This window comes from Etheostoma cragini, chromosome 17 (genome assembly GCF_013103735.1).
Source record: "Etheostoma cragini isolate CJK2018 chromosome 17, CSU_Ecrag_1.0, whole genome shotgun sequence".
In the NCBI taxonomy this organism is placed as follows: Eukaryota; Metazoa; Chordata; class Actinopteri; order Perciformes; family Percidae; genus Etheostoma; species Etheostoma cragini.
The window spans coordinates 9825397-9850981 of NC_048423.1; the positions used below are offsets into that span (position 1 = coordinate 9825397).

Genomic DNA, 25585 nt, shown 5'->3' on the forward strand with positions numbered 1-25585 from the left:
TGCAACATAGCATTGTGTGTGTGCTACGCAGTGTGTATAAACTACAGTTTCTCCTCTGCTTAGATATGTGTGACTGTGGCCTGCATATGCTGTGCGGTTTATAATGTGATGTGTTGTTTGCCTTAATGATGTTTTATTATTCTTCATTCTATAAAAAGGATCGGCCTACATGTGGCTTAAATACGCTTGCTCTCACAACAGTATCCATAGCTGTTTTATTTATTGCCCGTCCTTTTTGTTTAATTGTCTGAGCTCATTTTTGGTTAATTCTAGTGAAGCTATGCATTAAATCACTTTAAGGCACAGACTGCAAAGGGCCGTCTATAAAAATGGAGCTTCTATGGTCGCGTATTTACACATTCACCCACATTAAAACAACGTAAGCATTTGTTTGGATGAGGAACATAGTTTGAATATAAAAAATGCTACACTCTCTTAGGCAGGTATCTGCTAATTTTGTATATTGGATTTTTGGAGTTTTGAGTTAATTCACCTGTGAAGTTGTGGGTCGTAAAACCAAAGCAATGAGCTGGAAGCTGAGCTGAGGGAAACTGCAGAATTGGCTGATAATTCTCTGTGGGTTCATCACTACAAGCGACACGGTTCACATTACATTTAATTATGTTATCCATCATTGATTAAAGAGACATATTGATCATAGCTGCTTTAAACAAATAAGATCACGGTTGGGATTATTAGTAGCATCACATGCCTATGATATTGCGACAAAGTTTCTAAAATTTCTCTTAAAACATGTTGCCTTCCTTTTCACAGAGATTTTTTTTTCATACAGTAATCCTTTTCCTTCTCTGCTGTTACAAAATCCAGTCAGACAGCAGCAGACATTATTTAACTGCAGTGAGACTGAGTCTCCTCTACATGTTTCACAGATTTATATTCCATCCATTATGACAGTGATTTATTGTTGCTCCATGTAACACCTTTTTCATTATAAAGGGAAGAGTACCTTGGCATATGTAGCATGTAGCTCAGGTTTCCCTTCATTAGAAAGCTCAGGACAGAATGAAATAAACACGGGGAAAGATTTAAACTAAAGTATGGTAATGTAGTGCCCACTTGTTCTTCAATGTTTAGAATATATTTTTACTCCACATTCTTTGTCTATCAAATTCTTTGTTTTACCCTATTATAGTTTGCCCAATAAAATGATAGAGAATGCTACTTTTACTCTATATGTCCGGTCCAGTAGTGTGTTGCAAATAACTCAAGTGCTTTAATAAACAGCTGAACAGATTTATTATAGCATACGTCAAAGATTATGAAATAGGAACTGAGGACCACAGGCTGCTAAATGAATTACACATCTGTTTTATATAAACAGTGCATGTCACATAAAAATATGAACAGAAATAAGTGTCACTGTTTGCAAGATATTAAACTTTAAGTAGAATGACACAGAAAAAACTGTTGGCAGAAGAGAGGTGCAGGCCAGTTAAAGCAAGAGCATGAAAGAGTGGATTATATTTGATTTATGTACAATTCTGTAGAGTGTAAAAAGTCAGGTCATATAATTTGCTTTCTCTATGTTGAACATATTAAAGTTTACACTGTTTTTATCAGGATTGGATTACAAGAAACATTCATTTAAGGTTGGGTGCTAATTGAAACACTTAATAACAAAAAGCAGAGTGAAGAGGGGAAGAGAGGTAGACAGAAGGGAGAATGACAAGAGAGTGGGAAGAACTGAAGAGATTTAGAGAAGGATAAAGCGAGATTGCCGAGAGGGAGACAGATCAGAGAAAGTGAAAGATTTGGCAACATGCAGATGGGACTTCAATTGTTTTTACTCAGCAAACTCTTCAGACTTCTCTCTACAGCCTCATCCAGCTCCTCCTCCAGCTCCTCCTTTTTGGACATAGCAAGTTTGGACTGATAATCACGTACTATCTGGTCTATATAAGGGGCACTTTGTGTTCCATGCAGCATGAGGGTCCACTCCTTCAGGGCTCCATGCTGTGGTTCTTCGCCCTGAAAGCCCACCTCCAGGACCCAGGTCCCGCGGGGGTCCTCGCCCCAGGTGTGGGTGGTCATGAAGGGCCATTTGTCAAAGCCCACCTTGGAGTTATCATCACGGGGCCTTCTGCTCAGCAGGATTGACTTTGTGCCCATGGGCGAGGTCATATTGATGTTGAGGTCGCCGCGGCGGCTGGCGTTGACAGTAACCACGGCCTGAACGTGCTCTAAGTAGCGGACGAAGTTGTCCTTCCCCTGACAGGCGTCAGCAGTGATGGCCAGCACCAGTTTGTTGCCAGACTGGATTTTGCTGGGGAAGAAAAAATAGGTTGAGAAAGTTAATACTGTGTGACAGAGGGATGTGAATATGAAATAACAACATGAGCAGAAGATCACCATGATTAGATGGCTTTGCAGCCCTGTAGCTCAGACTGAGAGAGCAGGTGAAAGAATTAACTCTGTCTACTTACACCCCCATCCTGCATGCCTTGGAATGAATGAAACAGCAACAAACGTACTTGACCTTGTTTTCCTATTGAACCATCCATCGATGACAGAGAATCAAGCCTCTTTTTAAACCTGCTCACAGAGATGACTTTCATGTCTGCTTAAATAATTTAACTTTAGTGGGGGGAAAATTACTCTACTATTTGATCTGCATATACAACCACCTTTTACACATGGTGCCACATGTTTGTCAAATAATGTTTTAGCTTCTTCCAGCTAAGGTGATTTTTATTGCTTGCTGTCAAAAAAGTCTTAAACTCAGTTAAACTTAGTTTAATTTAAAATGGATATTATATGTTTAAATCTACATTATAATGTACATTCTCATTTACTTAAACCACTATACATTTTGAACATTAACAAATTTGATTGACTATAAAATATCTTGTCAAAATGAATATGAAACAGAGAAAAACTGAAAGTTGTGACACATGTGAGTAGCTGGAAACTGCAAATGTTTGACACCTCTGTTTCATATATTGTCAATTAGAATTTCACCATATTTTACCACGAGTAACAATTTGAAGAATGTTCATTATTACATCACTGTCTATTAGGTGGATTTCTACAAGTGTACTGCAGAATAGTGCTTATAATTTAGTCAACTGTAAATCTGAGGCCCTATATTTGTAGCATATCATATACTGGACAACCTCTGAATTGTATCTCCTTTTCTCTGCATGCAGAGATGATTTTTCCTTTTTTCACCATGTATACTGTATGTTCAGAGCAAAGTGTTAAAGCAGGCAGGTTTTGGTATTGTTGCTGCTTTGTGGTAGGGAGGGACATACTGCGGTTCCCATCTTGTTGGGTGATGGAAAGAAAGAATGAGAACACAGCAGGACAGGGGTGGTGGCCCAAGGCGAAGAGAAGACTTAATAACATTATTAGAGGCTGGGGCTGCATCGCAGGCGGTGGGAAATGGGAGTGGAGAGAAGGCAAGAAGGACAAGGAACAGAAACTGAGTGAGAGAGATGTGTGGAGTTTCACTTTGAAAAATGATTAACAGAACACTATGCTGAGCACAGAGAGGTGAGTGCAGCAGTGATGTGCTAACGGCTGATGAAGCAAATTACTATTCCCAGAAAAACGGATCAATTCACAGTGGGGTGTTTCACAAAAAGTTACACCCTACAACGCATGATGATTGAAATAACCAAATATTAAACAGATGTTCTAATCATAAGACTCTATATGTATGGGCTTTTTTACAAACTTGCAATTTACCACAACTTTCGTTTTTTTTTTCTATCTTCAATACCATTAAAGTCATTACTGTTTTGTTTTCATTACTGTTATTAGTGTATTAGATTGAATGACTGTGCGTATAACCAAATATGGGTGTAAACATGTTCAGATCTCACTTTTGACCCCAACATGAGTTTGTGAGCAGGTGCACAGTCCCCATCAGATTATGTGCAAGAGTAATTACAGAAGTCGACCTTAAAGTGGGGAGAGGGATGCCTCTAATGGGCAGGACCAGTGTAGATTAAAAACAACCTCACCCCACAGTGTGGCACTGTGTACAGCTCCACTCACAATGAGAAGTTTACCTCCAGCTAAGTAAGCTGCAGCCAGCCAAAGCAGCTATCAGATGAATGCTAAGCAGTTTGCAAGCATGGCTGTTTGTGTTTATTGCTTTTCTCTGGTGATACACTATCATCAGAGGTGGCCTTGTTATAATTATATCTCTACCACAATTGAGGCAGTAGAAGCCCAGTTGTGTGCTGCTGTGGAAACTGTTAAAAAAGACAGACAGTACTTCTCCTTACCCTATACTGCTTTTACAAACAGTTATTATTTCAGATATCTAAGGCTTTCTGCTTCAGGGATGCAATAAAACCCATATGAATCTTAAGGGATGCTCCCTTTCTATCTGGCACTGCACTCAAGGGAGGCACACACACACCCAGGCACATTTTCACACAATGTTGTTGTGACTGCATCGTCTGCAGAGCACTGATTAGAGACTAAAATAAGGAATCGGAGGTGTTGATGGAGGCAAAAAATACACAGACGTACCATATCAGGTGTGCGTTTTTATCTTCACCCACACATTGACATTTTCACAATGCATGTGAAAGCTCAGTGTTCGGTCACACACATCTACACACATGAACACCTCCACCTGGAATCCCTTCCTGGCTGTCACTCAGTCTAATTGACAGTGTTTTCGGGCATGCCATGGCGGTGGTGTTGCTCTAATTAGAGTGAATAAGAGGGCTAGCCACAGGAAACCTTTAGGCATCACACACGGGAACTCAAAGACCAGGATGTGATAAATGGATGGATAGCAGAAACCTTGTGCAAGAGAGGAATAGGAAGTGACAGTGGAAAAAAAGGATAACAGGGCACAGAGGAGAAAGAGAAAGCTAGGTTGTGGATGGAGGAATGTGGGAAGGAAGATGGGTGACAGAAGGGGAGATATGAGTTAATGTGAGTGCAAGAAAGAAAGGAAGAAAGAAAGAAAGAAAGAAAGAAAGAAAGATGGGGGCAGAGCCTGAGAATCTTCTCCAAAGCAGAGGTCAGATGGAATGTTATAAAAACACCAGTCTACCTAGAGGCCTGACAGCAGAAGCAAACATTAAAGCATGTGATAAATATCAAATGTTTAAAATCTAGTAATTGTAAATTGTAAAGTAATCCAATATCCCAAACCCGAACAACAAATATATAGTGACAACTATGGTATAAAGCTAAATGCTCACCTATGGTTTAACATTTGGCTAAAAAGTTAAACCATAGAATGAATGTGTAATATAAAAGTTACATTGTCTTTCTTTAAGCTAAGAACTTTGCACATGGAGTACATCATTCTGCATTGAAGGTGAAACATCCAAGTTAAATCTAAAAATTATTTTTAAGTGGAGGGAATTTTATCTTCATTATTATCAAACTGAAACAAGACAACACTAGATGTCTTTTCAACATCTTTTTAACAATTATGTAAGGGATTTTTACCATAATCTATACAGAAATCCAATTCAGATTAATTACCATCAGGACATAAGTCTATGTCCTTTTAAATCCACAGGACCATCAAACAGACTGAGCAACTAATCTAAATATTACAGGGTTATGAAGTGGACACTCCCATCGCAGATGTTTAATTGAATTACAACTCATTGGCATTAGTCAGTAATTAGATGAGTGTGTCTCTTGTGCTCATCAGTGTTTTTCTTGGATCTTGGTGAGCACAGTTTGAACATGTAGTGTGCACATGTAGCATGCAGCACGTATGGCATAAAAGAGACTAAAAATACTAATGTGACTCACTGAGCATCCTGAATGGATCCGGCTACACAGTGAAAACGCTCAGGCACAGTTTTCCATTCCTTGGCCATTTTCACCATGCCCCCAGCATCCAGAACACCATAACCAAATAGGTGGTTGAACTCGAGACCCACGCCATTCCTTCTCCACTGGTGGACTTCGTCATGGAGCTGGTTCCTCTTGGAGGTCAGGACTGACAGGTGCTGCATGTCTCTCCATGTCAGGTTAGGGCTGGGGTGGACAAACAGTCACCAGCAGGCATAGGACAGAGGCAGGGGGATAATGGAAGAAAAGAGTAGGGGAGAGACAATATTGTAAATTAAAAGTAGGCCTTCGAGCAAAAAAGTGTAATGTTGAGTATCAAATATTAAAACGTTACTGATTCATGGTTTTGCATTAATGACTTGCTTTCAATTATCTAAACATTGTAGTGCTTGTTCTGCGAGGCGGATGGTTGCCTTTGTCTGTCTCTCCCTTCACTATCTTGACTGTGTGTCACAGCTTTGTTCTGGCTGACTCCTGCTGTTGGTTCAAGTGTGCTGGGCAGTAAAAAGGCTGTGCAGTTGTGCCAACAGCCCCATGCGTTATTTGCTGCCGGACAGGGTGAGCATCCGCTCCTACCAACAGCAACATCATTATTGTGTGTACAGAGCAAACAGTGTTCTTTACTCAACTCCACTAACTGGTGTCAGTTAATGACAGAAACTTGTCAGCCTTTAATGTGAGAAACGAAGCGTCTGAGAGAAGGAAAAGGCTCTCCTCTGGGATTTAAGAAGCAGTAATTCTCCAGGTTTTAGATTTCTTATACTTGTTTAATTATGTGTGGGCAGGTTTACTTTAAGTGGCATGTTTTTTAATTATTTTCTGATCCACAAGGAACATTCTGCTCCGAAAGGATTTTTAAATAAACTCCAACTCGTACCACAGTGTTACCATGACATGATTAACACTTTCCTGTAAACATACAATAATAGTAGCTTTATTATCACCATTAGCCTAAATACAATATTCAGATTGAGATACTCATGTGCTGCAGTGTTTTTTATCATCACAGGCTCTCTGCTACATTAATATAGAAAATATGAACTGTATAGTATATAACAGTATATAAACTGTGTTTTTCTAGAATTGTCGTGAGATATAAAGGGCACTGATCCAAATATTAGTTGTGTCCTTGGCACAGGCCCACAGAGTCTGTTGTCTTTGTGGGTGGCACAATAAGTACTGTTTTGCTTTTCATTTGGTTCACAGTTGTGATAAATAAGCAGCTCTGTGAAAAGTGGAGAAATGTTTTGTGCATTTAAGGAGATCAGACACACAGAGGGAAAATTAGAATAGAGGATCTGAGAATGGAGATTGACAGAAAAAGTCAAAGACATTACCGCCACATAAATGCTCAAGGTTGTCTTATGATCAACTCATGACTAAATAGCATAAAAACAGTGTTCTTTCAAATGACATATTATCCAATAAAAAATAAAATAAAATAAAAGCTGAAACGCTGAAAGCTCGTTATTGTGAAATTATACCTTCTGACCAGCAGACTTAACAATGTGTACAGACAGTCCATCTAAATCATTAATCACGTTTTGCAGGTGTGTGAAAGGCGAAGTAGAGTACATACTTTGCCTCTATCGCCAGAGCAAAGACACCAGCCGCCTCTGGAGCTGCCGCTGATGTTCCGGAGTGACGTAGCGTGCAGTTCCCATACAGGTCTGTGGTGGCCTGAAATAAGCAAATCACAGCATCGCTCAGTCACCAAAGACTCTTCCCTTCCCGCCCCAAAGATTTACACTACCTTTAGTCAACAAAAAAGAAAAAATATATATAAATGTTTGTACAGTCTAAGGACATTTTCACAATCGATAACAAAGATAGACAAGGATAAGTAAGAGTTTAAAGTGTACACTGGCTGAGCTGTTATATACACACATTGGCAGACAAGTTGTGTTTATATTTAGTGAATAAACATTTAATTATTTCATTTGGTGCTTAATTAGAAATGATAACAGATTGACTGAAATTAGAGGGGAAACCCTAGGGGAAATCTGTGGCTCTGTCAACAGCCAAAGGTGATTTGCATAATCACAAACACAAACACTGCTGCCTTTGTACATTGGGAAAATATTTTTAGACACACATGCATAGTATAGAGTGTCTCGCTGCATGCTAAGATAAAAAAACACTCCCTTTCACACTAGCTGTCAAGGTCGGGAAATGCTCATCAATTAAAGGAAGTAAGCATCACCTGTCATGCTTCAGCAGTCTATCTTTTCAAAGAGGGCATGCTCTCTGTGTCTTTCTAATTCTAGTGACTCATCCATTCTCTACGTAAATGTTCAAACAGCAGTAATCCTGTTACAGTGGTAGCCCATTTGTGTGGATGCTAAGGTCAGTCAATAGATTCCCCTTTGGCGTCTCAATTGTTTGCTTTGTTACTTTTCTTTCCACTTATAGAGACAAAGAAAAAACAATTGCATTAAGGCACCATGGTGGAAATGAACTCTTCGCTGATGGTTTCCCACAATAACAACTAAGAAGGAGGAGTCCATAAAAACACTGTCCTGTTTATTTAAAATTATGCATCTGGATGTCCAGGAAGGTAATCACATAAGAGCATTTCCTCCAACTGATCCTCCATTTTCACAACCAGCAAGCAAATAGAGCATACCAGCCTCTTAGGCTTTAACTGGATCTCATCCAATCTCCTGACGGACCTGGGATACATCGCCTGCTTGGGCAACTGAAAAGAAATGCTATTCACATTTCAGTCTATTAATAAGGACATATCTTTGAAAGACATCAAATGTAATGTACAAGTATTAAGTCGTCTTTAAATGCTAAAAGTGTCATAGTTTCTGTTTCCTGTGTTATTCCTATTTTTTTCTCCCTTGTCTTGTCTAGTTTTTCCACCCTTGTGATTATCTTACGTGTTTCACCTGTTTACCCAACCTAGTGTCACCTGTTCCTTATCATCTCATTACCCTGTGTATTTAGTCTCTCTCTTCTGTCTTTGTCTCCTGTCGGGTTATTGTTTGCTGTTTAGTGGAGTTTGCGTGCCACTGTTTCTGCGTTTGCTGTTCCTGTTTTTTGGGGATTCTGCCTGTTCTGTTTTTATTGATTGCTTGTTACGTTCAGAACTTTTTTTGATGTAAGGATTTTTGTTATAAAATATTCAACTTCAGTTATTGCCTGCTGGCCATGCACTTGGGTCGTGTATTCTCTGAACCACCTGACAAAAAGTGCACACACCTGAAAAAAACAACTTCCGGGATCATGAAATGTTTAAAAAAACACTTTATAAACGTTACAAGAAACATTTAGGATGTTTTGGACTGCTTTTCTTTGTCTGTAAAGCAATGACAAATAAACTATTGTTTTTTTTTCCTCCTATGAAAACACTTCTGTGAAACATATATGTGCTTAAACACACTTACAACACCAGCCTCTGGGTTCCTTTTGCGTCCGTTGCTGAACGTGGAAGCCAGGGTGGAAGAGCAGCTCTCATCGTACAGGGCGGTGCGTCCATCATTGATGGCTGAGTTGATGGAGATTGTCCACATGCTGGAGGCGTAACCGTCGCAGTTGCAGTCGTCATAGCTACCACCATCTCCAGATGCCCACACGTAGATGCTGCCTTTTCCTCCGCGCCCCTAAAACAATATTGTCATCACAGTTATGCTTAGAGGTATGCTTTGTCAAAGTGGGACTTAAAGGTGTAAAATGGGGGATTGGGAATTAGAATTGAATGATTAAAATGACAATATTCAAATATTGAATGATATAGCTACAGATAAAGTAACTCAGATCAGATGGGAATTTTTAGCAAATAGATTGAGGTCTCAAAGACATGTAATTTCAAAAACAATCGATCAAATCTTTACCTATACATGCAAAGCTGAACATAGTATTCCTGTGCTTCAGTTACTTATTAATAATAGTTAAAATCTTTAAAGCGTTCGTGCTACAATCTAACTTTACTGTAAGGGCACACTATTGATATTTTACTTTGTGTTTTTGTACTGTGTACTGTATGTGTACGTGGATGTCATATGTCTGTTGTGTGTATGTTGTGTATAAGCTATTAGACGCCTTAATTTAATCTATCTATCTAATAATTGGGTTTCTCAGTACATCTCTGACATGCTCACTGACTACAAGCCAATCAGATCTCAGGTCATCAGGTGGTGGTTGCACATAGAATAAGATCAATATACTGAGGTTAAGTTACTGTGTTTATGTGTGCATGTTGGGTGGTTTGAGGGTGTATTGTTTTTTTAGGGTGGTTTCATTCGTGTGGAAGATTGAAAGATTTGGAAAAATCAGGGGTACCAGAAAGGAAGAAGAACAGAAAACTGCTCCATACAATACAATCAAGCATTCACACAAAACGTAGCATTCAAGCATTATGCGGAACACTCAGTTCTAAACTGGTCCACAGTCTCCTAAGTATTGAAGTAAACCTATTTCCAGAGTTTCTCAGATCGTTCCATAGCTGATGCCCAATTGCATCATTTGCCTTTAAAATGGTTGTTTGTAAGAGCAGTAACAACACAGAGTGTGAAAACCTTTTCATCTTTATATTTGTATTGTACAGTTGAGTACAGCTCTACTGTCCCCACGGGCCAATTTGGTTTTCAGACATCCGTCAAACGAAAAGAATAAACAAGGCTAAGAGTCTACGGAAGCAAATTAAACAGACTTTGCAAAGGGGGTCTTGATCCATGTAGCAAAGATCATTATGCTTTACACCACTTTTTGGCATATTAATCTGAAACCCTCTGCACAGCAGGTAAAACGTTGCCCTACCTTGTTTACGCCGTCAGCCATAGCCTGCAGCGTGAGCTCACGGGGTCCATCTACAGTCTTTCCGTCATCGGTTGGTCCCCAGCTGGCGCTGTAGATGTCAATGACCTGGGGCATGTGGCTGATGGATGATGCCTCAATGATGTCAGTCATAAAGGGCTGGTCCAGCATCCTTATACCTGTAAGAGCAGGATCTCAGTATAAATCTAACGTTAAAATTCTGTCATCTTATTTTACGGTTTTACCGTACTGCTGCCAAAACACAGTTAGGTATCTATAAACGAGTCAGCGGGTTACGTTATACGTAATACATGTGTAGCATTAAAACCATAACAATAGCAAGGACGTGATGTCAGGTTCATAGCAGCCCACAAATTAAGCAGTCAATACTCATTTTCATATTTCTCCTGTCTTACTCAAGTAAGTACATTTCAAGAAAAAATTATATAAAACTGAAACATGGGACTGTCTGGACAAATGGTGTCCTGCAGCTATGTGGACTCTAACTGACCTCTGTGGTCATTTGCAGTAATTCAATGAGTAGAGCTATACCCTTCAAACGTTCTCCAATAAAAAAACAATGCAAGGTTTTTCAACATATACCTATATTTTATACATGATGCATAGAGAGTGAATCACCCTCATCATACCATTATCAGAAACACTATTTGCAAACACTGCTGACTGCTCATTGTTTTGCTGTCAAAAATGCATCTTAAATATGACACACACCTGCCACCTTGGAGTTGTAGGCAACTCCCACACCGCAGATGTTGTTGTTGGCTGCCGCAGACACCTCTCCGGCACATCGAGTGCCGTGACTGGTGATAACAAAAAGCAGAGAATGTACTTCAGAGGATTTGCATGAATTTACTAAGGATGTTTTATGGGTTATGGGAGATAGGATTTCCCAGATTAGATAAAATTTCTTCTTTTGTTGACTTTGGGCCAGACTAGCATTAGGAAATTGTTAATAAAAGAGGTTTAGCATTTTCATTTCCTTAGCCATGAATTATTATTTTGAATTAGCATAAACACTTTGACCTGTAGATCATTAGCTCGTGGAGAGGCAACAACATTTATCCATCCATTTAGCCATCATTTATATGAGTCCGACTGAATCAGTGTTTTGTGTCCACCATGTGATGTGTGTGTATATATATATATCCATCCCTCCCTCCACTTCCCAAAGGGACACTGCAGAGACTCAACCCCTCCCACCCAGCATGCTTTGCTACAGACAGGCAGCTATTTATAACAACCAGCTGATTAGCCAACGGGTTGTGCTTGCCAGTCAGCAATTGCTACACTGGCAAATCCAAACTGATACATCTGAGCGGATGGAGGCATTGTGGAGGAGGAGAGGCAGAGAAATAATATATTTCTCTTTGTTCCTCTCTTCAACATGTGTTGGATGTGGATCACCCCGTGTGATTGGGAGATGGGAGGCAGATAAGCCTTTATCAGAAGGAAGGTCAGCACTGTGAACACTGCAGTCCTGAGAGGAGACTAGACTTGTGCACATCCTCCTTTATACACCTTATCACGTCCAAGTGAGCAGATAAAAAAAGGTATTATGTTTTCTACTGTGCTCTGTTGAACAACAGCTCTGTTTATGCTGCACCATTATGTCCTAATGGAACTATGTGAAGAGAAAATCAATAGAGGAGGGCTGGCTGATTACAGGGAGAGCACACACGTGCACAAAAAACAGTCTGGCAGTCGGTGTATAAAAACAGCGGCCGCCTGGATCTGCTTTACCTGTTGAACCAGTCGTCTGTGTACCGTGGAAATGGGAAAGGGTCATTGCTGCTGAAGTCATAGCTGGCATCGGCATTCTGAAAGGACCAAATGGATGCATTTACAAAAACAACATTGAGACAGAAAAACAGAAGGAGAGAAAGCAGAGAAAAGCATTTCATGGTGAAGTGCTGACCTTATTACTGCATGCTTTGTCATGTGGATGGTTTTTCCAAACATGGCTTCCCAGAGTGAAATACTGATATCTATACTTTATTAAGTACACCTAGCTATAACAGATTTGCCTGGGAAACAGACAAATCTGCGAGCTCATGTTTTATTTGCTCTGGCAGATGCGTCTGGTCACCCTCCTCTGACGACAGAGTTCCAGCGGCCCCACCATAGCTCCACCTTATTTTCAGTGAATTATCAATGGATCAATCTTATTAACATTTGTGTAAACCATGTCCAAATCTCAATTACTTTTCAAGTTATTGAGCAATGAACTTTGAAAGGGGTGTAGCTCTGGACATGATAAACACAAATCCGCAACAGATAGGCCAATCATCACAAAACTCACAGGATATGTTCAGATAAAAGCCCCAGATATAACCAGATAGTTTTATATACATATGCCACTAGGGGTTCTACAAGCGCAAGATAGGTGAGTGGCATTACACACATTTCACAATAAATCGCATATTCATCTCTCAGTATATGTCCTCATAAGTACCTGAACCACGCCCGGAAAGTTTCATTCAAATTGAACACTACATGGTGCTTTAAATGCACAGTAACTGGACGTGGAATGACTTAATAAGGGTTTGAGCTTGGAATTGCAGCTTGCAGCTGTATTAGCAATTGTTTTCGAGTTGATCATCTGCTTTTCTCAACCTGAATTGACAATAACAATTTGAAAATAATAGGTTTTAACAAATCAGTTACAGGCATTTTAAACAAAGTGCACTGTTTGTCCAATTGTTACAAAGCTTGCAGGATATGTTTTATAATGACATTGGACCACATGTGTGAAATTACTTTGAAGTTGCTATTGAGAAAAAAGGTTTGAACCCGTGAAAACAACCAGAAAAACAACAACAAGAAAACAACATGTCTGCAGCTGATTTGGAACTTTCTGTTGAAGTCATCAGTATCATTAATAATAATACTACTTATATAAATACAAATAATTAACAAACAAATAATTATACATTTTGTTTTAGGGTGCCATTCAGAACACTCAAGGACCATTTGCAATGTGTCAAAAAACGTAATCATTGAACAAACTGGATGGTATACTTTCGTTTAAAGAAGAATTAACTGCACTTAAAGCTTTTCTTAGAAGAAAGATGTGTTTGTTGTACTTCCAAAAGGATTTGAGTAAAGTTTAATATACTAACTCTAAACTCATATACCAGCACTTCTCTGCAGGCTGTAGTCTGTTTATATTTTTCCATCATCAGGTGTTTTTCCCACCTACTTTGCGCCAAGTCCCACCCTAATGTGATCGGTTGGTACCACTGTGTTGTAATTGGCCATCTAAACCGAGCGGACCTGGTCACTGGTTGCTTGGAACAATGTCACATTTGCAATTTGGTTCCGTAAACTCAGGCTACTAACTTACACAGTTCAATGGAATAGTTTGGCATTTTGTGAAATTTGCTTAGGCTTTTTAGTTTGTTGCCAAGAGTTAAATGGGAAGATCAATAATACTCTCATTTTTGTACAGTAAATATGAAGCTATAGTGAGCATGTTTCCCATTTCTTAGCTTAGCGTGCAATAGGTGTATGACAAAACTCCCACTCTCACAAAATTTCACTTCAGACAGTTTTTTACTATTTGACTCATATAAAACCTAAAGACTTCGGTAAAGTCATTTCAAGCACCGAAACAATTTGTACAACACAATAAATTAAGGTTTGTTTTCAAAAGAGATTTGAGGAATTTAAAAAAACAACAACATCAACGTTTTAGCTTTTGTGCCAAATAATCTCTACACAATGCTCTGGGACAGATTTGGGTCCCAATATACGGAAAGCTGAGTTTGTTCTAAACCTTTTTATATGACACATATGGGGATCTGTTATATGCAAATACAGATACAACCACATACAAAGAGTCAAATTTAAGAAGATATGTCAAAATGCCCTTAGATCTCAAAGGGTGAAGTGAAAAATTGTTGCATTTACTATTTTTTCCAAGAAAAAGTCTGGCCCCCAATTAAAAAAATCCAACTTTTTTTAAATTACACAAACAAGATATAACATGAGTTTTAGAGGTGGTGGCCCCTTGTTTCCAGTTTTTATGCTAACTGGCTGCTAGTGGTAGCTTCTTATTTACCGTACAGACATAACAGTGGTATCAATCTCCTCTTACAACTCTGAGACAGAAAGTGAATAAGCGTATTTTGCAAAATGTCAAACTATTTCTTTCATACAACAGACCTGTGATAAAGGAAAGTTGCAATGTTAAGTGTTTGTTCAAACTGTTAGAGAAGTTGACTGGCAATACGAGAATAATGTGTGGTCACAGCGGGGATTTCAAGCTGAGAAAATAATAGCCCAATCACAGCCAGCATTTAATTCCACATGGCCAAAAGTAATAGGATCAGAGCGAACAGCAGCGGAAAAGCAGGAGAAACAAGATGCAGGAGACACATCCACCAGAGAGACATTAATGTAGTCAACGTAATTACTAGAATATCCGTGTCTGAAGATCAAACACAAACACACACAGAGTTGGATTCAAGATTCAACAGACATCCGAGAAAAACTCATACAGGTATGGCTCTTTAAGTTAACACTCTTCCAAAGCTCATTCAAGCTATTGCAATCTTCTGTCACTTGGAGTAGTATCTGTTTTGCTCTGTAACCCAGAAATATGTGCTTCGTGTGGTCATGACTATGGGAAAGTCACAGTCGTTTTCATGAGCCATAGAATTATATAAATCAGATCAATCTTTGGGTCTGTTTCCACACTCGGGCCTGTCAGCTCTGTTGGCTGACATTTAGAGAAGATGACTCAGTCAGCGACAAAGAGGAAGCAAAACGGCAAAAGCGTACTGACCCAATGGAGAAACACCATAATTATCACAATGTTGAGCAGGTGACTAGAGGAAAGTAGCAATGCCATGCAAAGAAGTTCATACCTTTGTGATTGTTTAAGGAGATGTCATGAATACAAGGGCAAATGCCATCTTAATGTATCTTATTTGTGACTACTTGCTCTTTTCTCTTTTTTACTTTTTGTTAGATGTGTAAATGTCAAAGAAACAAAAAAACTCATATTTTTTTAACAGGTGGCACAACACCAGTTGTGAATCTGGAAATAGGAAAGGTTTAAGAATTGGCTTAACAATGTTATTATTATTTACAGAGAGAATATTTGCCAAAGGAATAACATGTTGCTCCCAAACAGGCTTTGTGGTTAGGGGTGTGTTCTTTTGTTTTCATTAAATGGAGTGAAAAATGCTGAGCCCTGGTAATAAATAACACAGGGGCATGTTCATGAATCACTTTCTGTGCTTCTCAAGCTCATGTCTTCTACCATCAATCAAACTCTGGTCTTCCTCAGGTGTCCTGTGAGCAACCAGGGTCAGAATAATGGATTGTGACCAGTCTCAGCCACGTCACCTTTCCCCGGCAACCCACGTCTGTTCACCGTCCTCGCAGCAAAGGATAGCAGAGAGCAATGACTCTAAGCCGCTGTTGTGGAGACCAGTAGGCCATGTTTTTCTGAACATAGAAAAAGTGAAGTAAAAAAGTTTTGGAATGGAATCTTTGGGAATTAGCTACTGCTGTATTTAAGTATACTGTCATTTTATATTATTGTACTTTACTAATAATATGTTATAATAGAATATTTCCAGTTTCTGCCACTTTCTACTACTAATCCACTACATTTACTGACTTTTGGAGTTACTGGTCCATTTTCAGATACAGGTTTTACATAAAATACGTGATGTGTTAAAAAAAAAAGTAGTACATTGCTAAAGATTATATCAGTGTTTCCATCCTTTTTGGCTTGTGACCTTTATGCGAAATAAGTTACTTGTCTTGTCTAAAATGTCTATGAGTCTACCTATATAAAGTAGTTCAAACAAGCTCCAGCTACATTAACATGCTACTTGCTTCATGCCATCTGCATTAACTACTAATGTCACATACTGTAAAAAATACATTTTTCACCCGATCCACTTTTCTGAAGAATGAGAACATTTTGCTAATAATACTTCTGAAATTTAACTTAAGTAGGATCTTGAAATCAGGACATTTACTTAAAATTGTTGTACCAATATTTTTATTGGAGTCAATGATATGAGCACTTCTTCTATTAGTAAAAGGCAACAACTTTTTAATCCACAGTAAAGGCTGTCTTTTTGTTTTGGATGTGTTGTATTCCTGATTTATTACTACATGCCAATAATATTTCACAATCTCCAAGCTTAAAGGGAAGACTGATGCTGCACGTCTATCTATTCTTGAAAGAAATAGTTGTGAACATCATTTATTGCCATTTCACAGCATCACAGCACATGATGAGCCCCTTACATTATACATGTCTTTAGAATCTTCTCAGTCTCGCTTGTACTCTCTTTTACTCCCTCTCTCCATCTCTCATACACATTCAAACAGAAGCAACATATGAGATCAATTTCCTGGTAATGTGACATCATAACATGTTGTCATGGTAACTTCCCAGCAGGGTGTAGAAACACTTGCAACAACTACTTCCAAGGAAAGGACATAAAGCCCAATAGAATACATCTGCTCTTTCAGCACATTTCTCCTTGAGAAAGAAAAAAACCCTGTCATCTACTCATCGGTGCTGCCATTACTAAGAATTCCTCCAAACATTGTCGTAGCCAAACACAATACCAGTATTAATCAGGTGCTGGCAAGCTTGAAGGTAAAAGAGTGGCTGGATAAGCTTTGGTGCAGGAATTAAGTCAAACTTAACATCATATTTCTATCATAAACAAACTATTTCTGTCCTATTTATTTACATTAGTGATGTTCAGCGCTACTCCTATCAAATATTAAATACTTAGCAGCATAATACTAGAATCTGTATGTATTTATGCAAAAGTCATTAAAGTACGATAACTATTGACATTTGCAGGTAAATGTGCCATGAAATTGAACTACCACGTAAAAAATGTCTCATCCCAGGACACACACAATCTCAGAATTAACTATCCATTTTAAAATAAATCTTATGAGCTATTAGAGTATGATCATCACACCAAATGGGAAATCAAGAAAAATAAAAACGCCCTAGCCTGAACTAGCATTTGCCCGTCCAAAGTACATACGCATATACGCACACAACTATCCACAACCACATGATCAAAAAAATAGCTTATCAGCTGATAGTAGGAGGTCTTTGTGGGTGGGTTAACAAAACAGTATTCCAAAAACATTGCCTGTCTCTCCCTTGCACATGCTCACACATACACACACTGTAGATCTATGCACAGCGTGATCCATCACTCCAGTGGAGCGTGCTCCTGCATCACGCCAGCTAAGGCTAAAAGTGTTATTTTTGGGCCAAGGCTCATCAGTGTTCACAGGCAAGAAAGAGGCAGGCAAACATAGCGGCAAGTGTACAGACACATGCACACCGGATAAAAACCCTTACACAAAGGTTTAAAAGGATCACACAGTCTTCATGGGAGACATGGTGGACAAGCCAAACAGAGGACCCAAGGAACACTGGTGTCATATGTGTCTGACACCATGACCATGACAGCACTCACTCTTTAACAACATCGTAGTTTCTGTTGAAGGTTTGTATTTGAACATCCCAGATTCAAGACGACAGCACAATGCACTCACACTGATGGCTCTGCAAATGTTATTGTCCAATCAACCTAAGCATTCTGCATTTCCTTGTTCCATTTAGCAATTCATCCTATCCTTTAAGGTATGATCAGTATTCTGGAGATAGAGCATCGCATTATGCAGTGCCAACTACCCTGGCATTATCTGTGCTTGTGACAGATCGGCCTGCCATTGTGCCTGCCACAGTGTAGTGTGCATTAACATTAAACAGCTTGGTTGGCCGTCTGCCTGTCTCTGCGTCCTCCAGGAATACAAGGAGACTCGGCAGCCATGAAGGCAACGTGGAAATCACCTGTCACTGCCAATGGCACACCACACAAAGCCCATGAAATCCACCACCTGAATCCTGCTTCACTTATTAACAACACTTCAAAGTAATGAAGAAAAGTATTAATTTCAATAACACTGGGGTACTCACATAATTTGATGCCAGGTCTGGATGCAGATAGTCGATGCCTGTGAACGTGATTTCGACAGTAATCAGTGATAGGATTAAGCATGAAAGGGAGTGCTTTACAGAGGATAGTGTGACCTCAAGAGAGCAGACAGGATGTAGTCAATAAGGTGAAAAAGGACAATATGCTTTGTTAGGTGTCAAGAATATTCCACTTTAACACATAAGGAAATGTTGGAAGGTTTTGGCATTCTGTAGATACAAAGTTTTCATTGCACTGTGGCATGAAGCTGTGAATCACCCTTAACGGGGAATGACAAGTCAAGCTGAACGAATACATAGTTTTGAAAACAAATGATCAGTGGTCACCCTACATTTTCTGGAAAGAACAAGTTCAAGATTAACTTTATTGTCTCACAAGGTTGGAAATATGTCATGGGCACTTAACCCAAAAACACATGATGCAAAAACCATACAACAAACGTTAATATGACTCCAATGGTGTGTAAAACCCACGCAGAGCAACCTTTTCTTAATATTAATTGTAGTGTTAATTGAACAGGTGTGAACAAAGTAATTAATTAAATCAGAGAAATGAATATAATTGATTGTTATCAGACACTGCTCTAGGATAATAAATAACAGAACTTTACACTCACCGTCGTCCATGATTGCGATGGTAACTCCTTTGCCTGTGTAGCCCAGTTGCCAAGCTTCAGCCACATTAAGATCCAGCCCAGGGGTCCCGTCTGCCTGGCCTGTGTTTATCTAATTACTCAGACAATATGGAGAACAACCATGACTCATGGCACCCTGGTGAGCCGCCGTTAGAAAATTTATCAATGTGGAGGATGTGTGTGTGTGTGTGGGAAGGGGAGGCTATGGATAAGAACTGCTTGAGGGCGGGAGAGTGAAGGTGAGAAGAAGGGGAAGTAAATGTCAGCGATACAACACGCCAGGCGAGTGACGGCAAGCTTAAAAGTCACGCTTGCCAAACAAGAGGGGAGGAAACTAGGTTGCATGACGGCAGAGATCAGATGCCATAAACAGTATTGGCAAGGCTAATTAAAGAATGAATAACAATGTTGATTCAGAAAGTAGTGGGGAATATGCCTGGCCTTTGAGTAATTAAAGTTCAAGAATGTGGGTTGGTGTTGAAGGTTAGGCGGCATGCAGACAGTTGCTTGACTGATTACTCACCAGATACCACTGTTTGGTGAATAAAGGGTCACTCATGTTGACTTCAATATCATTGATATCTCTGTAGCCTCGCTTCTGGCGACTAAAACCCTCTTGCTCAAAGACATTCTTTACCTGGGGAAGAAAGGAAAATAAATGCAATCAGGGTCTGGGTAAAAATATCTCACAAAACCATATTTATAGAAGGAGCTAAATAAAATCCAGGTGTGCAACAGTGCCTGTCCTGGAACACATAAGTAAAACTAGAAATAGGATTAGTTGTGATGGGTGAGATGTCGGCGTGTGCTCCTCACAGGAAATCATCAGACCCAGCTGTGCTCTACTGTACCATGAAGGCAGAACATCATGTAAATCAAAAGGGTTATTCTTATATATTCTTATATTCTTATTTCCTGTGAGGTTTCATTAAAAAGGCACCTTCACACATTTGGAAAATCTGAAGAGGTTAAGGAAGCATGAGTCATTTCATCTGTGAATCTGGCCATACCTAAACCACGCCGGAAGTGAAGCTCTCACTTTGAAATGCATTACTAATATCTGTTTTTCACCAAGGTCTGAAGGACAGTGATTTCATTTGAAGGTTTAGGTCTTTTTTGTCTCTTTTTTGTGTGCATGTCAACTGGAAAGACTCAAAAAGTGGACATTCTTTTCAGAAAATAACACACTACAAATAAATATATGTCTTAAACATGCCATTGACAGATATTCCTTTAATCCTATTTTCATACCTGAAATAGTGATGCTAACAGTAAAAAATCAAAATGTATTTTCAACAGTGTCAATGCTACATTTTGAAAACTGTGGTTAAACGTTTCTCTTGTGCTTACCCTTAGCAAATACACTCTAGTGTGAGTGAGAGATACAGGCATTGTCCGGTGTATTTACCGACACAGATAAGAGAGCACAGCAGCACTTAAGATGGCTTTTTAAAATGCCATATGCCTATTTATTCAGATCCTTTTATGGCATACTCTAAGCAATCAGGACGCACACACACTTTAAATCTGTAAACACGTCAGTCAGTCCTTTAAAAAAAATCACTATGTTTGCACATTTATTTTCCGTTATGGAAGATTTTTGAATGGTGCAAATAACTTCACCAATGTTTTTCTTTTCGGAAAATGGCCTCATGTAACAATTGTCGTCACATAATATGATTCACATTCTTTCTCTATCCATCATCCATTTATTCCATGACTTGGCAGGAGAGCTGGTATTTCCCTTGAGACAGCATGTCATACTGCCCACTCACAACATAAAATAAAGCCCATGCCCCAGCGCCACTTTGCCCACTGCCTGTTCACAACTCACAACGCTCCACCGCTCCCCTTTCTCATCGTCCTCCTTTTGCTCCAAGCTTTACCAGGAATGGGTCTTTTAGAGTCAGATGAGTCTGCTCATTCATAAAGATGTTTTCTATGCGCATCTTTGTTTGACCCAGTATGCCTTAAATAGATTCTGAATGTATTTGTCTCAAGAAAAAAAAAAAAAGGTGAGCGGAAGGAACCATGGATGGATGGATGTGCAGGGTGAAGGCCCAGATGTGTGGATGATCCACACAATCCATGTGAGAAATGAGACATAAAAGGACAATAGAGGACAAGGAAGCATAGAGACACATTCAAAGGAATACAAGGTAAAGCTAGAGGGAGAGTCAGAAGTGGGTCAACATGCTTCATTATCAGAGTCCAACAAAGAACAGGGCTCTTGAGACCCTATGAAATCCATCCAATACACTCCACAATACATCCAGGGCTACTGCTCAATTAGACCTGTTTCAAGTATATTAAATGAGTGTTTAATGCATAAATGTGCATTTATGTTCAGATGCAACAAACTAGGTCTTTTATTTTTGACAAAGCTCCAGGGTTAAACTGGGATATGTCTTCCATTCTCCTTGATAGATGGGAGGAAGACACTTCAGAATAATAAACAGGAAACATTAAATCAAACTAGCTGACATCATTCATTGCAGAGATGAACAGAAATCAATAACTGCAGTGTTATACGCATATGAGCATGTCAAGCATCTGATTAAAACCCAGCATCTGGAACGTCGAACTGCCCATGTTCATGCTGTCTAACTTATATAAACTATATTAGCTTATTAGCTTTTTGGAGTGGCTCACATTTATTTTCATTAGCACCTCTCACAACCGCAATTAGAGAGGTTAGTTGATTGTCTGCAGCAGGCCCTTCACTTTCACGCCGCCGACGGTGGACAGAGCAAACACACAGAGTTCAGCACGCAGCCGAACGGTTTTAAGAGAGACACAGCATGTATCTGTGTTTTATATTTTGTAGATTTGTCAATTTTTTAATGAGTCCATCAGCAGGAAGTTAAAAATGTACAGTATTTGGATAATTGATTTAAGACAGTTTTCAAAACACTTCACAGGACGGCATATCAACACATTGTAAAACACAAAAATGGAGCAGAACTAGAACACACATTCAAAGCAATAATAGAAAATCCAAAACTATCACCAAAAGGTACGTCAAAGGGTGTTGATGTAGGTGATGTAGAGTTGGACTTTGCACTCTTTATTCCACCAAAGCAAAATTCCTCGTATGTGTCCTCTTACCTGGCAAATAAAATTGATTCTGATGATTCTGATTCTAAATTGAGCATTGGTTTAGGATCATGAGGGTTTTGAGTTGCCCTGATGGCAAAAACACAGTCGCTTTGTTTTCTTGAGACTAGACAGAAAGAAAGTCATAAAGCACCAAAGATCTTGCAGCTATGATAGTATTACAATATGTCCACAGCGTAGTTACAGGTACCAGACCATGAGTATCTATTTATCTGCAATGACAAATTGCGTTCTTCTCTCCATGATTTCAACACATCAATCACAATGTATTCCATATTAGCTCCAAATATTTATTTTGAATTGTTTGGTTGGTGAATGAAAACAGTCCTTTATGACCTCATCATCATCATCATCTGTACACCAAAACATTTCCAAAACACAGAAAATACTCACACAGTTCACACTCTATCCTCGAAATTTCATTAATGTGCATCAACATCAGCATGATGAATACATAATCTCTTCATTACAGAATCTCCCTGCTTTTGAATGTTAATTATATCACCGTCATACTGTGTTCTTATTTCATCTCACTGGCTGTATTGAATAATATGTCTGTCATCTAGTGGCTTTTGATGTCATGGTCTGTCCCCGGGGCGCTCTGTTTGCTCTGTGTACCATTGTTGTTTTCTGCATATCAGAAGCGGAAATAAATAGTTTGAGTTTTGCAAGCTGAACATGAAACTTTCTGTCTGTATTGTTGAAGCACAAATTTTGCACATGGACACAACAGCATCAAAATAACCCTGGTCATGCTAAGTGAACGGGGAGCTATGATCTTCTAGGCACATACGTGCATTAAACACTCAGTGTGCTTTTCTCCGTGTGCGTATGCTTACCCTGCGGTCTTTCTCCAGACGTTGTCTGCTCCGGGCATTGCGTTTGCTCCGCCTCTTTGTTGTGTCCTGAGGGTAGAAGTGAAAGAGCCCTTCTCCAAATGGAAGCTGGGTAAAAAAAAAAAAAAAAAAAAGAGCATTCGATGGATCGGGAGCAGAAGCAGCAATCACAGAGTGTGTGAATTGCAAATACAAAATATACAATAAATTATAAATGGAGGTGAAGGAAAACAGGTTATCTTCCAGGTGGGAACAAGAGCACTGACTCCCTTACTTCCATCGATTATCTATTTTAAGACACTGGAGAACAGTGCTGGAATGAACCATAATAAATTAAAAGGCAGGGAAAAGAGATGCATCATCCAGAGCTTTCCCTCCGGCACTGTGTACAGATTAAAGACCCCCTTATGGTTTTGTAACAGCCAGAGTACGGGTCAATCCTCAAAATAATTGCTTTCCGATGCGCCTTTCAGATCTAACGTGAAAATGAAATACTCATAGAAGGGCAGGGGTTATTCTTGTCTCCCACCTCTCTTTAATTCTACTGTTGTTGCCTACAAAATGGATCATTAAGCTCATGCATGTGAAGCAAACAGCCATTACAAACGTTGCACATCCATTGAATGCTCTTATAGTAATTCAGTTGTTGTTGTTTTTTAATCTGGCTGCTGGCAGATCTCTTCCTCTCCTTTCCTCTCTTTCTGCTCACATATGTGTCTCGTTCTGTGTTCCTGTCTAGTTAATTAAGCGACAATAGAAGATAATTCAAATGACATAGACATTGTTTAATGATGCATGTCCCAAATATAGCTGCAGATTACATAACCTGGGAGGCATGGAGGCAGTAGATGATGTGTGTGTGTGTGTGTGTGTGTGTGTGTGTGTGTGTGTGTGTTAGTGTCTGTTGGGGGGGGGGGGATCTAGTAAATGGAAAGGAACTAGCAAACAGGACTGGAGATGCTGCACAACCACCACACAGGTGTCACATCATAATGAGTTACAGATTGAACCAAGGTTTTTTGTTATTGTTAAGGTAACAAAAAAAAAGAAAAGAAAAGAAAATCCCCATTCAGAGCAGCGCAGACATCACTCTGTTCACTGCTACGCCTCACTGGATAAGGCTCCGGCCAATTTCACCCACACATTTATTTTGACATCTGATAAGCCCCGCATACTGTCAGGGAATTATTCCCATTGGTTATGCGAGCTGCATTTGTCAAACTGTTTAAGAAGACATGTTTCTCAGGTGTTAAATGCTATGTCTGGACAAAAGGCCATGTGTGTCAAAATATGCAATATAAATACGTATGTGTATGTGAAATTTCTTTTAATAAATGATTATTATTTTCATGTTAAAATGGTAGCCCTGCATACATAACATACATAGCATAAATGAACAATTTTCTCATCCTGAACTGATTGTATAAACATACAAAGATTGGAATGTAGCCTATCACATTTTTAAGGATTAGATCACACCTCAACTTCATGTTGTGAGAGATTTAATGTAACAAAACAGTTGCCTCTTTTAGGACACTGATATTGGATGTGTTTGGAAATATAAATGCATTAGGCCTGGGTTTATTTGAGTCTCCAGGGCCATAGGCCACTGGGCCACCTACAAACCAGTGCCTGCATTTGAGTAGGAATTACGTCATCAAATAAGCAAAAGTGTAATGAAGTCAAACCAAAATTAAAACCCTGAGAAGCCTCTCGGTAGGTTCTGCGCCGGAATGCGTGTTGCTAAATAGACTACAGTGTTTGACTCTGTCTGATAGAGAGAATGGATAGAAGTGTTGTAGCAGTTAATCTGGTTGTTTTGATTTGCAATAAAACAAAAACATTTAGGCTATTAAAGTTTTTTTCTTGAAGAGAGAGACCAAATAAATGAACATTTAGTACCTGCTATACGTGACAATTTTATCGGAGCACCCCTACCTTTCGGGCACTCTGGAACCCATGTTGTGTTGCAAGTTGGTGCGCCTCATCGTTTGCGTCCTCGTGCAACTGAACCAGAAGATGGTCCGTTAAGACTCCTTCAGCAGCCTGCGTGGCAAGCAGCAGCGCGTTCAGCAACACTATAAATCCCACGGCTGTCCCATGCGGGGCAGATCCACGCATCGTGTCTGGCTTTTGTCACTCCGTTTGACTGCCTGCCCGTCGAAGTGAAATCAGTGTGTGGGATGCTCCTCGCTAAAGATGGGAGGAGGAGAAGGAAGAGGACGAGGATGTAAAGGGGTCGAATCAAAGCTTTTGAGGACGCATATCCACGTCGTCAGCTTATGAGACCACTGGAAGTTGGATTTATTTGACCGAGGTGTAGCCGCTGCGTGATGCGAGTGGTGAGGTTGTGTGTTGTGGACCAAACCTGCATCATCAGCTTTCTATCTCTCCTCTTCCTCCTCCTCTCATCTGTA

The 25585-nt window shown here is 39.5% G+C and overlaps 1 protein-coding gene across 1 annotated transcript; it reads right to left on the reverse strand.

Moving 5' to 3' along the window:
- Positions 1 to 1233: 1233 nt before the first annotated feature.
- Positions 1234 to 25585, reverse strand: pcsk2 (proprotein convertase subtilisin/kexin type 2). Its single transcript, XM_034898329.1, has 12 exons — positions 25107 to 25585; positions 23172 to 23276; positions 19739 to 19852; positions 19198 to 19306; positions 18563 to 18600; positions 12322 to 12398; positions 11293 to 11381; positions 10564 to 10739; positions 9192 to 9407; positions 7379 to 7479; positions 5758 to 5985; positions 1234 to 2284 (listed from the first exon to the last, which is right to left on the reverse strand). Exons 1-12 carry the CDS (start codon positions 25287 to 25289, stop codon positions 1795 to 1797), a joined length of 1926 nt encoding a protein of 641 aa, XP_034754220.1. The 5' UTR covers positions 25290 to 25585; the 3' UTR covers positions 1234 to 1794.

Bases quoted from the DNA above. Each gene is read 5' to 3' on its own strand.
- pcsk2 (XM_034898329.1), bottom strand. From the start codon at position 25,289: ATGCGTGGATCTGCCCCGCATGGGACAGCCGTGGGATTTATAGTGTTG. The intron at 11,382-12,321 runs GTAAAGCAGATC...TGTTATCACCAG, and splicing joins ACAGACGACTGGTTCAACAG to TCACGGCACTCGATGTGCCG. The intron at 9,408-10,563 runs GTAGGGCAACGT...ATATTGTTTTAG, and splicing joins TGGCTGACGGCGTAAACAAG to GGGCGCGGAGGAAAAGGCAG.